This window comes from Lolium perenne, chromosome 7, assembly GCF_019359855.2.
Source record: "Lolium perenne isolate Kyuss_39 chromosome 7, Kyuss_2.0, whole genome shotgun sequence".
Lineage (NCBI taxonomy): Eukaryota > Viridiplantae > Streptophyta > Magnoliopsida > Poales > Poaceae > Lolium > Lolium perenne.
Genome location: NC_067250.2, coordinates 67,068,708 through 67,084,119, shown reverse-complemented (window position 1 = coordinate 67,084,119; position 15,412 = coordinate 67,068,708). Strand labels below are relative to the sequence as shown.

At 44.3% G+C, this 15,412-nt stretch overlaps 1 protein-coding gene across 1 annotated transcript; it reads left to right on the top strand.

Annotated features, from left to right (window-relative positions):
* Positions 1–1,998: 1,998 nt before the first annotated feature.
* LOC127317203 (leucine-rich repeat receptor-like serine/threonine/tyrosine-protein kinase SOBIR1) lies at positions 1,999–3,877 on the top strand. Its single transcript, XM_051347725.2, has one exon. The coding sequence runs from the start codon at positions 2,047–2,049 to the stop codon at positions 3,520–3,522; it is 1,476 nt and encodes a 491-aa protein (XP_051203685.1). The 5' UTR covers positions 1,999–2,046; the 3' UTR covers positions 3,523–3,877.
* Positions 3,878–15,412: the final 11,535 nt, after the last annotated feature.

The following is a 15,412-nucleotide window of genomic DNA, read 5'->3' as shown; positions in this document are numbered from 1 at the left end:
CACACCTCCGCTGCCCGCTGGAATGGGGAGAGGAAGGACTACATCGACACCGTACGTGCGACCGAGTACGGAAGTGCTGCCGGATTGCAGCACCGGAATGATTGTCTACATCAACCACGAGATCTGATCTCGTTTAGGCTTTGGATCTATGAGGGTTAGTATCTATTCTTTCTCGTTGCTTCAATCTTCATAGATTAGATCTTGCCTTCTCCTAGATTGGATCTTGGATTTGTTCTTATTCGCGGTAGAATTTTTTTGTCTTCCATGCAATGAACCCATCAACAACAACAATGTTTTTCTCATATATACCGGCAACCTCGTAACATTTTACTATTTCCCATGGGGAGGAAAACAATACAATCAATAATATACAAACTAGTCTTAGAGGCGAGACTAGTGATATCTGTTTGGTGTTCATAATTCCACTTATGTAATTAGGTTTTTTTCCTCCAATATCACACATACATGGAACCAGTGCAATTGTAGCATGGAACAATAAACTTAAATATGAATAAGAAAATATAGAATAATACAAGTTATTGTTGCTTCTAGATGAATAACCATCAATTTGACTCAATATTTCTTTCCAACTCATACACGTAGAATCATCGTAATCTATAAATATATCCTCATTACTATGTCATGTTTCCTTTAGGCCTAGCAACTTCCACGGATTTTTTTGGGATCTAAATCATGGGCCAGCGGGGTGTACATCGCGCCGTGGTGCTAGACTTTGCATGTTTGCACATGAGCGGTGTCCTTTTTAAAGAGATATGAGTTGTTTCTCTTTATTAATCTGCATCCTGACCCCTTCTAGATCATTGGATGGTATTTCCCACCGTGATGAAATTGCGGAAATTTCGTAGGTATTTTGGAAGATTTTACTTCCTCGGTTCTATTATTATTGAAATAAAATTATGGCAAGAACTACAAAATGAATGAACTAATAATTACAAAAGCAGAGGGAGCAAAACTAGCACAAATGAGCTGCTTAGATGGGTTTTCATTTTCACCCTAAACAAGTTCTTTAAAGTATCGAACCACATAGCAATATTCGTAAGCTACGTATTAAAGGATGTATAGGTGACATTTGCCCAACATGGCTACATGTTAAACCACTTGGCAACCTTTGACATTGGCGGATGTAAAGGATTCATTTGCTTCCTTTAAACTCTCCATCATCAGGGCAGAGGAGGGCTACCCACCACATGGGCACCCGTCATTGTTGGTGGGATCCTCCTCATCACGGCCATTCTCTCATATCGTTTGGAAGTCGTCATCCCACGTAAGGGTGGAAACTAGCCTTGGATAATTCATATTGTTCTACATTCGTATTCGAGAAATTCAAAATGGAAGTGGTGGTATCTGAATCCGAACACCGTGGAAATGCATATGGTAAATATTCAAATCCATTTTATAAAAACAAATACAAAATGCGGTATTAAATTTTGAATCAAATGTGGATATGGAAATGCATATATCCGTATACAATAATGTTATGTTAACCAATTTTGGCAATTTTGACCCCAATACACTAATTACCCAATAAGACTTATTTATTGGAGCGGAGAAAGTACAATCAAAGTATCCTCTTTTTGGTCAACAATTTTCTCCTTTGTTTTTTGACAAATTTCCGCCAATTTATTTTGAATTTGGAAGCCTAAATCCTCCACACAAAAAACCCTAAAATTTCGTTAACACTATGTGGAGTAAACAAGACCACCTCGCTGGATCCCAAAGTCCGTTCTCCCACCAGTAGCCATTTGTCGAAGATTTTCCACTCGCCGTGCTGGCCGGTTCTTGACGGACTTACCCTGAGTCAGCGGTCGTCGCCGCCAATCAGCGTCGGCAGGTCCGGATATGTCCCTCTCTAACAAATTTGATACGTCCATCCAGTCCACAAACGCATCGCAGCCGTGCATTAATTCCACACGGTAATCCTCTGCCGGCGATTATTAATAGCTCCGCTCTCCAGTCTCCGGTCACTCACCCCGGGCGGGAAGCTTCCTCGCCACACAACCAAAGCAAGATAAACGTTCACCGGCAATGGCGCCTTCCCTGTTCGGTACAGTCTCCGTCGTCACGCTCCTGCTGCTGGTTTCTTCTGTCCAGTGCTACGATGGTCGCCACGCCGTCACCATGGCTCGCCGGTCCCGCCTGGGGAGCCGGAACGTGGTGCACCACCGCCGGAACACCGTGCCGCACCGGTACATCCTCGCGGAGAAGAGCAACACGACCGGTGGCGCCGGCTCGAACCAGAGGAACAGAACCTCGCCGCCGGCGTCCAACGCGACCGCGCCTTCGACGGCGCCGCCGCCGCAGCAGCAGGGCGGCAGGCGGCACCGCAGCCACAAGCACCGGGTGCGCAACTGGATCATCGGCTTCGTGGTGGGCTCCCTGGCCGGCGTGATCTCCGGCCTCGGCCTGTCGGTGCTGTTCCGGCTGGCGCTGAACTGCATCCGCGGCCGGCACCGGCGGAGCAAGTCCGGCACGGTGATCTACACGCCGAAGCTGATCAAGCGCGCGGACCAGCTGGCGTTCCTGGAGAAGGAGGACTCGCTGTCGTCGCTGGAGGTGATCGGGAGCGGCGGGTGCGGGGAGGTGTTCAAGGCGCAGCTCCCCGTGGCGCGGGAGGGCGAGGAGCCGCGGTTCATCGCCATCAAGAAGATCAAGAAGCAGGTGGGCTACGGGCCCGGGAAGCCGAACCAGAACCTGAGCGACGAGGAGAGCCGGCAGCTGGACAGGTGGTCGCGGCAGATCCAGTCGGAGATCCGCACCGTGGGCCACATCCGGCACCGCAACCTGCTGCCGCTGGCGGCGCACGTGCCGCGCCCCGACTGCCACTACCTCGTCTACGAGTACATGAAGAACGGCAGCCTCTACAACGCCATCAAGAAGCAGGAGGAGGTTGCCGCCGTCGACGGCGGCGGCAGCAACGAGGAGAACAAGGTGACGCTGTCCTGGCCGGAGCGGCTGCGCGTGGCGGTGGGCATCGCGTCCGGCCTCGAGTACCTGCACGAGTCGCACCACCCGCAGATCATCCACCGGGACCTGAAGCCGGCCAACATCCTCCTGGACGACGACCTGGAGGCGCGCATCGCGGACTTCGGGCTGGCCAAGGCGATGCCCGACGCGCAGACGCACGCGTCCACCTCGCACCTGGCCGGCACATGGGGGTACATCGCGCCGGAGTACCACCAGACGCTCAAGTTCACGGCCAAGTGCGACGTGTACAGCTTCGGGGTGATCCTGGCGGTGCTGGCGACGGGGAAGGATCCGTCGGACCAGTTCTTCGTGACGGAGGTGGAGGAGATCGGCCTCGTCAAGTGGCTGCGCCGGGTGGTGCAGTGCGGCGACTACGCTGAGGCCATCGACCCCGCGCTGGCCGGCGCCGGGCACGACGAGCAGATCCTGCTGGTGCTGCGCATCGCCGTGTTCTGCACCGCCGACGAGGCCAAGGAGCGGCCCGCCGCCAAGGACGTGCGCTGCATGCTCGCCCAGATACGACCAGCAGCTACTTAGCTAGCTTGTCTAGCTCGTTCCGTGTACGGCCGGGCAGCGCTCCAACTAGCTATTCGTCTCCGAAATTTGTTAGTCTGTCTGAATCATGAGTGTACGTACAGTAGAATAATCAAGGGTAGGTTGGCAAGTCATCAGGTCAAGCCTGGGGCCCGTTGGTCGATGGAGAACAGAGACAAGCGAGACTGAGTCTATGTGTGTATCTGATGCCTTGCCGTCTGTTTCACGATATAGATCGATGATGTACAATGTAATAGTGGAAGTAATCTGGGTAGTAACATATAGCTACATGCAATGTCAACTAAGTATTTTGATGACATGACACATTATTAATTGAGGAAAGAGAGTATTGTAGTAACTAGCTATGTTATCATAACATCATATTTTTAAAGATTTGATGAGTCTACAACCTAATTAATATGGCTTTGCATGACACTACATATATGTTACTTCCCACTATGAAGGCAGTAACATAGAGTAACTTATGCCCCACTATGACTAGTCTTAGGACACGAGAGCTTCGGGATATTCAAGCTCGAATCCAACATACTACTACCTCTATTACGGCACATTACTCCCAGACATCATCATCGGTCGGCGGGGGAAGATCTCATCCCAATTATCACCATCGGAGGACTCCGACTTCACCTTGTTGACAGTGGAGGGGCCAACGACCTCTAATCCAATGTTCTTCACATATGCATCCCTAGCATCGAAGAACTCATACTCTGCTTGCAAGAGCTCTAGATGTTCACAACATAACCTAGCCATGGTTACCTCGTCAGACTCGTGGGCACGAACATGTAACATTTGCGGGTGGTGTTCCTTCTTCGCTTGGCGGGACACCATCCGCACTTCTGGAGCAAGGAAATCCGCATCCTACCGACTGTGCACCTTGGATAAGTTCAGCTCGTTTTTTCGCCGGCCGAACGACTTAAAGGTGCTGAACCCCCACCCTTGGCCGCCGCACAAGATTTCTGCGGCATAGCCCCAAGACTCCCGGAGCTACTTTGTGTGGTAAGCAACCTCCCAAGCTAGTCACACTCTGCTAGTAGTATTTGATTTGTACCGAGACGAATCTAGCTTGATTGCTTTAATGCTTGATATGGAACATGAACAACGTAGCAATCGACATACAGAGTGGAGATAATATGTTGGGCCACCGGATGATGCGATGAAATGATGTGACTTCAAGACAAGTCGCCACTTTTCCCACTAGCCCACTTATCCCGCCTACTAGGGAGTGACATCCTACAAATTATCTTCGATCTTTAGGTTTAGGTTTTATTTAAACTTGATCGTTGTTGGTTTTTCAAATTTTGATCATAATTAATTGGACTTTTTTCTCGAGGTGTGCTCCAGTGTCCCCCACCTTCCACACCACCACCAACAAAGTTAAAGGGGGAAGTTGGTAAGTTACCTACCCCTCCTAACGAAGAAATATCGGAAGATCTGACCATCCATTCTCCCATCGGCTTGTCGCAACTAAGAATACACCACTATTTAATTTGGAACGCCAGTCCTTATGTTGAATATAAAAAAAGAATCCCAAACTATGCTAAAAGCGCATGTAGCCAAATTTATGCTTCAATTGTTTGGCAAGAGTTGCAAATAAATAAAAGACTGCACTACAAGTGTCGCCACATGCCGAACATGGCGTGCGACAGTTCTTCTCTTTTCTCTACCACTTAAGTAAGAGAAGACATCAGCGAGATTTTCCTTAAAATTTAGAAATGAACTATTCTCTCTTTTCAACATCTAGTCTAAATAACTTTCTATTTTTATCGTAGATCTTCGAAATACACAATATCGAGTTCTAAATTATGAGAATCAATCTGTGGTTGGCTGATTAGGGGTGATTAGGAGGACAATGGTACCCCTAACCCATCAGAGTTTAAACCTCAGGTTTGACACTTTGGTGTCTTACAAAGGTGAAATATTTTTCAGTGAAAGGCCAGGTTTTCGTTGATAGCGAGTCACCTATAGTGACTTCATTAATCTCAAGACCTACTGCACATAGGAAAAGGGTGTGCATGTGTGCCTTCAACATTTGTTGTTGCAGGCAGCTGAAGAAATTGTGGGAACCGAAGCTGGAGTTGCAGGTAGCTGCCTGCGACACCGACGATGCAGAAGATGCGCCAGGTCAGCATTTGTTGTTGATGGGTTCGTTGCATGGAAAACAAAAAATTTCCTACCGCAAAGACGAATAAATCTAAGATCTAATCTATGGAAAAGCCAAGATCCAATCTACAAGATCGGAGCAACGAGATGGATATGAGACTAACCCTCGAAGATTCCAAAGCCTACGAGATTAATCTCATTGTTGGTGTAGACGATCGTCCCCGGTGCTGCAATTCGGCAGCACTTCCGTACTCGGTCGCGCGTACGGTGTCGATGAAGCCCGTCCTCTCCCCGTTCCAGCGGGCAGCGGAGGTGTGGTAGATCTCCTCCAAGTTCCAGCAGCACAACGGCGTGGTGGTGGTGGTGGTGGAGGAAGAAAAGCTGCAGGGCTTCGCCAAGACGGAACAGCGTATGGTGGAGGAAGAGAGGGGGCGGCCAGGGTTCTGGTGAAGGTACAAGTGGCCGGCCACCCCCTCCCCTCTTTATATAGGGGGCCAGGTCGGTGGGGTGGCCCCCTTTCCCATCTAGGGTTAGGGGGGCGGCGGCCAAGTGGGGGGAAGAGGGAATTCTTCCCCCCAAGTTGATCCCCCTAGGGTTTTGGGGAAACCCTAGGGGTTTGACCGGCTGGGCCTTGGGGGGCATGTGCCCCTGGCCCATTAGGCTAGGGAGCATCCCCTCGGCCCATGCTAGGCCTCCTAGGGTCGTGGGCCCACTTCAGGGTGGGCATAAAAACCGTGAAACCGAAAACCAAACCGAAGCCGAAACCGAACTAACCGAAATCTCGGTTTTTTCATTAACCGCTATTTTTTCGGTTTCCATTTATACTAACCGAATTAAATTTGGTAGAATTCGGTTTTTAGCCCCATCAACCGAACAAGACCGAATTGACCGAATTGAGTAACCTACCATCAATTTGTGCATAAACCGATCATTCCATAGAAGCCCAATTGCGTTTGATGTTACAAAAATTGTCCATTCAATGTATGACTTTGGTCTTTGATGTACTAGCTTTTTCTAAATATAGCGTGAAGCCTGCATAATAGAACACGTCGCTCGAAGTCTTAGCTACCCCTTTTAATCGCTCATGAGTGATGCACCTGTACCACGAGTGCCGCAGCCTACCAAATAGCATCCCTCCACGACTGGTGCTCATTTGTCGATTTCTTGCGCAGTTGATGCTTTTTCTGTTGATATGTCAATCACTATTTGCTTTCTTCGGTGATGCCTACTATTTGTTCAAGTGAGTAGGTTCATTCGGTTTTAACCGAAAACCAAACCGAATTTGTCGGTTAACCGAATCTTCGGTTTCCTAAATTTTCATGCCAATTTCGGTTACCATTTTTGAAAACCGAATTTGTTCAAAAACCGCAAAAACCGAACCGAAATTTCGGTTAAAACCGAATGCCCACCCTGAGGCCCACTGGTGGGACCCCGGAACCTTCTAGAACCTTCCCGGTCATCCACCGGAAAAATCCCGAACTTTTCCGAAACCTAGAAATCAACTTCCCTTATATGAATCTTATTCTCCGGACTATTCCGGACCTCCTCGTGATGTCCTGGATCCTATCCGAGACTCCGAACAAACTTCGTCTCCATACCATATTCAAATCTACTTATGCGACATCGAACCTTAAGCGCGTCACCCTACGGTTCGCGAACTATGCAGACATGGTCGAGACTCCTCTCCGAGCAATAACCAATAGTGGGATCTGGAGATTCATAATGGCTCCCACATATTCAACGATGACTTAGTGATCGATTGAACCATTTACATACGATGCCAATTCCCTTTGTCACGCGATATTTTACTTGTCCGAGGTTCGATCATCGGTATCTCCATACCTTGTTCAACCTCGTTACCGACAAGTACTCTTTACTCGTACCGTGGTATGGCATCTCTTATGATCCAATCATATGCTTGCAAGCTAATCAGACGACATTCCACCGAGAGGGCCCAGAGTATATCTATCCGTCATCAGGATGGACAAATCCCACTATTGATCCATATGCTTCAACTCACACTTTCCGAATACTTAATCCCATCTTTATAACCACCCATTTACGCAATGGCGTTTAATGTAATCAAAGTACCCTTCCGGTGTAAGTGATTTACATGATCTCATGGTCGAAGGACTTAGGCAACTATGTATCGAAAGATTATAGCAAATTGAACTTAATGACTTGATCTTATGCTACGCTCATTTGGGTCTGTGTCCATTATATCATTCACCTAATGACATAACCTTGTTATTAATAACATCCAATGTTCATGATCACGAAACCATGATCATCCATTAATCAACAAGCTAGTTATACAAGAGGCTTACTAGGGACTCCTTGTTGTTTACATAACACACATGTATCAATGTTTCAGTTAATACAATTATAGCATGGGATGTAAACATTTATCATGAATACTAAGATATAACAATAAATAATTTATCATTGCCTCTTGGGCATATCTCCAACAGTCTCCCACTTGCACTAGAGTCAATAATCTAGTTTACATTTGAAAAGATATAACACCTTGGCCTTCTGGTGCTTATCATGTTTTGCTCACGGGAGAGGTTTGTAGTCAACGGATCTGACTGTTCAGAAACGTATGTATTTTGCAATTCATTTGCGTCTCTACGCATCACTCATTTTCCAAATGAGTCGGCATTAAATGTATATGCTTAGTCCTCTGGTGGAACCTTAATTCCGCGGTCTGAAAATAAGTCACTAATATTATCATACACAATATAGCTTCAAAGTTCTGACACTATCGGAACTACACTAAGTTCTCAAAGAACTCCTCGACTTAACATCCTCAGTCATTGTCAAAACAATTACATACTCTGCCTTCATTTGTAGAATCCGTCACAATATTTAGAACTGATCTAAATCTAGCATAGACTTCTTCTAGCTCATTGTGCTACCTTTTAAACAACACTTAGCCTAATTGAGATTTGAAATTCATTTTTATATGTGACCAAACTAATATCGGTGCAACACCTTATAGCGATTTTTTTGTCATCACCCCATATAAAACTATATATATCCTTGGTTCTTCTTAAGCAATCAGTGATATTCTTACTGTTTTCCAATGATCATCATATGAATCATTCTGGTATATGCTCCTAACATTTTAGAGCACAGGACATCTGATTTTGTACATATTATTCGTGATCTAAAATCACTCATGTGTTTTTACTCATCGAGTATTAAATACACTCAAGTCTTGTTAAACTTTCACATGAAAAGAACACCTTCTTAATATTTCTATATTGAACTACTTCAATATCCATTTTATGTACTTTGACTTAAACTTATTATGTGTTTCAATCTATCTTCATAGATCTTGACACTAAATATGTTTCAGTCTATATCCTTTCATTGAAGTTAATTCTCAATGAAACCTTGTATTCACATCAAGTATATAATTACATCATTTATAATCAACGATATGTCATCTACATAAAGTATTATAAATATGTCTCAACGCTCCCACATAATTTATTGCAAATGCAAGCATCTTCATCGTTTCTGATGAAATCAAAAACTCTTTGACTATTTCATCCGGTGAAGATTCCAACTCCGTGATACTCACTTTATCCAATTGAAGTTCGTATACCTATCTAGTATTCCACGGACTAGCAAAACTCTTGGTTTGTATCTAGTATATATCCTTCATACATACTTCTGGTAAGGAATGTATTTCTGCCATCCTACTATCATATCTCATAAAAGAAATATGTAGCGATTATTAGGATAATCCACATAGACTATAAGCATCGCTACGGAAGATCTAATCTTATCGTAGTCAACTCTTTGAACTTTGTCGTAAACAATTTTTCGACAAGTCGAGCTTATTCAAGGATATTCCATCCAAGTCCATCAATTTTATAGATCTATTTACTTTCAAAAAGTATTCATCTATCTTGGATTTCATGGCGTATAGCCATTTTAACGGAGTCAGGGCCCATTATAACTTCTTTGTTTGTAGTTGGTTTATGATTGTTCAAAATCAATCCTTTGTCCACAAATCATTTATTTGATAACAAAGTAAACCATACCTACAAGGTTCAATATGTACTTCGATCTCCATGGCTAAAACACTTTGTAGTCATGGGAGCCATGATCATCGTGGCCGCTTCCGGAACCATTTCCGATGATGCGCTACTCTGATCATTATGCTCAGGTTCATAAACCTTATCAAGTTCTATTGTCCTCCCACTCAAATACTTCACTAGAAAACAATTTCTTGGAAATAAGCAAGTAACATTAACAAACACTTTTGTCTTTTACTTCACAGTGGAAAGAACTCCCAATTTGTCCTTTGGGATAACAACAAAGACATTCATCCGGTTTTGGTTGTAAACTTATTTACTTATACCAAAATTTAAGAAAGGACATTAGGGTTCCTACCCATGCCATAACTTGTATGGTGTCATTTCCACGGATCATGATGATGCTCTATTCAGTGTAAAAGTGGTAGTCTCTAATGCATAATCCACAAAAATATAATGGCTTCATTTTATCTCATCATTAATCCAACAAGGTTTGGATACGTCTCTCGGATACTTCATCATCACTATGATACTCCAAGAAACGTGAGTTGTAGAACAACTTCATAACTCTCTTAGATGTTCGCTAAAAACTCGTAATTCAAATATTTCCACTATGATCCAATCATAGATATTTGACTTTTCTATTACGATATATAATTTCCACTTCATGCTGAAATTTATTTGAATCCATTCAAATGTTTCAAACTTCTTTCTTATCGAATATATCCACATATATATACTCAATTTATTGTTGGAAGTTTTCATGAAGTAGAAGAATCTCCCGCACACAACTATGCCTAGTGAACCACATACATCATCACGTATGTTTCCACTAAGTTAGTTGCCCGTTCAACTCTTGGCCTATGAACGGTATTTCAGTCATTCTATTTTAGAAAAGATTTGCAAGCGCCAAACGATTTAAAAAATCAAATGACTCCAAAAATCAATCTGCATGGAGTTCCTTCATGCGTTCCTCTCTAACATGACCTAAATGGCGGTTCCACAAATAAGTGAAATTCAAATCATTTGCCTTATGGCATTTTAGCGTCACTGTTATGTATGTGTATTTCACCATTAAGATTTATAATAACTTATTCATCGTACATGGAGTAATGTCATAATTTGAACAACTCATTGTTTTCATTTAACCAGAGCAAAATAATAATTTATTAAGTTCTTTATTATAAATTCTAAGGGCTAGGTAGAATGCCAACGACAAACATTATAACACTTTATTATGTTCTAGACGTGCATTATTACCCTATTCCTTATCAGTCACTTATGCCATCACATTCTTGTATTGCGTTGTACTATATGACATCTCATACCAACCAATCTGGTACAAATACCCAAGAATTTCATTATGTGACCAAACAAGGAGTACATCCATAATATGTATATCATCTATATACACCTGAGCTAGACTTTCTAGTCTTTTTCTTTCTTTCTGCCAAAATATCTTTTGTAGTTTCTCTTTTAGCTTTCCTCATTCTCAGAAAACACTTCATCTTCAATAACTTCTAGGTTTGTTGGTCAAATACCAATAACCTTGAGGTTCTTACTTTGAAGTTGATCATCATATGACAAGTGTTTCAGATTTCACTATTAGTAACTTTGTAATATGATGAACAATTTCACTCATAACTTTATCCATCATGACGACTTTCCGAGACCATGTCTGTACATGCTAGGCTCGTAAAGTTTAACATCAGTATTCGCATGTGCAAATTTGGCTTGCACCCGTTTTATGCACACGTAGAATCTATAACACCCGATCATCACGTGATGCTTCGAAACGACGAGTCTTAGCAACGGTGCATACTAAGGACGATCACTCCATGGATATGCGAATATCGTTAGTGCCCCAATAGTTGGAGGATTGGGACGCCAGGCGTCTTCAACCTTCGTACATTCCCATAAAACTTATGAGTTTATGTAGTCTCACTAGATTATATTCAATCATCTTGCCATAAGGTCTTAGATATCATATATATCTCATACCTTGCTTATTTCTGAAAACTAAATTTTCAGCTCCTCACTTTTCAAACAGATTTGAACTTCAAGTTTCACGGAGACAAGATGATTCTAGGTACTAATTGAAACCATTGTTTTTTGAATCATCAATGTGAGGTTTACTAAAAGTTTACAATAGGACTTAATCATTTCTTGATTCTTTGACAATACGGTACCAGTCCGTAAAGTTACTTATCAGACTTAACAATATTTCTATCTCAATTACAAGACTAGCGCATGGTAGAAAACGGATGCCAATTCTACAAATTTAATTCAAAATACTATTCATACTATGTTCATGATAATAAGTTCATGTTTTAATCTAATTACTAATGAACTCCCACTTAATACAACATCCCTCATAGTTGTTAAGTGGTACACGATCCACATCCACTACACCAAAACCGATCATCACGTGAGATGATGTAGCTTCAATGGTGAACATCAACATGTTGATCATATCATCCATATGACTCGTGTTCAACCTTTCGGTTTCCGTTGTTCCGATGACATGTCTGTACATGCTAGGCTCTTCAAGCAAACCCAAGTATTTCCGCGTGTGCAACATGGCTTACACCCGTTGTATGTGAACGTAGAATCTATCACATCCGATCATCACGAGATGCTTCGAGACGACGAACTGTAGCAACGGTGCATACGAGGGGAGAACACTTTATTATCTTGATATTAATGTGAGGGATCATCTTATAATGCTACCGTCGCGATCTAAGCAAGATAAGATGCATAAATGATTAACATCACATGCAATTCATAATATGTGATATGATATGGCCTTTCTTCTTGTGCTTTTGATCTCCATCTCCAAAGCACATGAGCATGATCTCCATCATTATCAGCATTGCACCAAGGTCCATGGCGCCGCTTCATGGTTGTCCATCACTTATAGTTACTATAACAACTACTTGAAATAAAGCTATTACATGATGAATAGACACGCAGGTCTTAACAAATTTAAAGACAACCATTAGGCTCCTGCCGGTTGCCATAATACAATAATAAACATCTCATACATCAAATATAATCATCATCACATGGCCATATCACATCACCAAACCCTGCAAAAACAAGTTAGACGCCTCTAATTTGGTTTGCATATTTTACGTGGTTTAGGGTTTTCGAGTAAGATCCAATCTACCTACGAACATGAACCACAACGGTGATACTAGTGTTGACAATAGGAAGTGCAAATTGGAATCTTCACTATGGTGGGAGAGACAGACACCCGCAAAGCCACTTATGCAATACAAGTTGCATGTCAAGCGTGGAGCAAGTCTCATGAGACGCGGTCATGTAAAGTTAGCCCGTGCCGCTTCATCCCACCATCCCGCAAGATGAAAAGTACACAAACTAAAGCAACAAAAGCATCAATGCCCACAAAACCATTGTGTTCTACTCGTGCAACAGATCTATGCATAGACATGGCTCTGATACCACTGATGGGTTTGTTGCATGGAAAACAAAAATTTTCCTACCGCAAAGATGAATAAATCCAAGATCTAATCTATGGAAAAGCCAAGATCCAATCTACAAGATCGGAGAAACGAGATGGAGATGAGACTAACCCTCGAAGATTCCAAAGCCTACGAGATTAATCTCGTTGTTGGTGTAGACGATCGTCCCCAGTGCTGCAATTCGGCAGCACTTCCGTACTCGGTCGCGCGTACGGTGTCGATGAAGCCCGTCCTCTCCCAGTTCCAGCGGGCAGCGGAGGTGTGGTAGATCTCCTCCAAGTTCCAGCAGCATGACGGCGTGGTGGTGGTGGTGGAGGAAGAAAAGCTGCAGGGCTTCGCCAAGCCGGAACAACGTATGGTGGAGGAAGAGAGAGGGCGGCCAGGGTTCTGGTGAAGGTACAAGTGGCCGGCCACCCCCTCCCCTCTTTATATAGGGGGGCAGGTCGGTGGGGTGGCCCCCTTTCCTATCTAGGGTTAGGGGGGGCGGCGGCCAAGTGGGGGGGTAGAGGGAATTCTTCCCTCCCAAGTTGATCCCCCCTAGGGTTTTGGGGAAACCCTAGGGGTTTGGCCGGCTGGGCCTTGGGGGGCATGTGCCCCTGGCCCATTAGGCTAGGGAGCATCCCCTCGGCCCATGCTAGGCCTCCTAGGGTCGTGGGCCCACTGGGGGGGACCCCCGGAACCTTCTAGAACCTTCCTGGTCATCCACCGGAAAATCCCGATCTTTTCCGAAACCTAGAAATCAACTTTCCTTATATGAATCTTATTCTCCGGACTATTCCGGATCTCCTCGTGATGTCCTGGATCCTATCCGAGACTCCGAACAAACTTCGTCTCCATACCATATTCAAATCTACTTATGCGACATCGAACCTTAAGCGTGTCACCCTACGGTTCGCGAACTATGCAGACATGGTCGAGACTCCTCTCCGAGCAATAACCAATAGTGGGATCTAGAGATCCATAATGGCTCCCACATATTCAACGATGACTTAGTGATCGATTGAACCATTTACATACGATGCCAATTCCCTTTATCACGCGATATTTTACTTGTCCGAGGTTCGATCATCGGTATCTCCATGCCTTGTTCAACCTCGTTACCGACAAGTACTCTTTACTCGTACCGTGGTATGGCATCTCTTATGATCCAATCATATGCTTGCAAGCTAATCAGACGACATTCCACCGAGATGGCCCAGAGTATATCTATCCGTCATCAGGATGGACAAATCCCACTATTGATCCATATGCTTCAACTCACACTTTCCGAATACTTAATCCCATCTTTATAACCACCCATTTACGCAATGGCGTTTGATGTAATCAAAGTACCTTTCCGGTGTAAGTGATTTACATGATCTCATGATCGAAGGACTTAGGCAACTATGTATCAAAAGCTTATAGCAAATTGAACTTAATGACTTGATCTTATGCTACGCTCATTTGGGTGTGTGTCCATTATATCATTCACCTAATGACATAACCTTGTTATTAATAACATCCAATGTTCATGATCACGAAACCATGATCATCCATTAATCAACAAGCTAGTTATACAAGAGACTTACTAGGGACTCCTTGTTGTTTACATAACACACATGTATCAATGTTTCGGTTAATACAATTATAGCATGGGATGTAAACATTTATCATGAACACTAAGATATAACAATAACTAATTTATCATTGCCTCTTGGGCATATCTCCAACAGTTGTTGCACCGGTCGTTCAAGAGGACATGCCGGCGGTGAGCGATAGACTGGCGGAGTGGTGGTCGGCGATCGACAGCAACAACGTCCTTGACCTTGATGGGCCTGGTCCTGCTCCGACACCAACCCTGGCGGTAAAGAAGGAGGAGGACTCTTCCGAGGACTTCGATTTCTGCTCGGACGATGACGACAACGACGAAGGGGTGGAATCGAGCCGAGCCGAGCCGGCTCGAGGCTCGGCTCGAGCAAACTCCTAGATTTTCGAGCCAAACCTAGCTCGGCTTGCTGCATATAGAATCCTGAAACGAAGGCTCGGGCTCGGCTCGGTGTTGGCTCGAGCTCGGCTCGGAAGGCTTGCGAGCCTTGCCACCGCGGCAGAGCCATTCAAGTGTGTAGCTCGATTCCCCTCGTTTCTATCTCTATCTCATTGACTCGCTGTCCCAAATCCCATCTCCCTCACGCTGATGCTGGCTTAGCTGTCCGCCGCCGCACTGCCGCAGTTCGTCGCTGCCGTCGTGCCCGTCGCCGC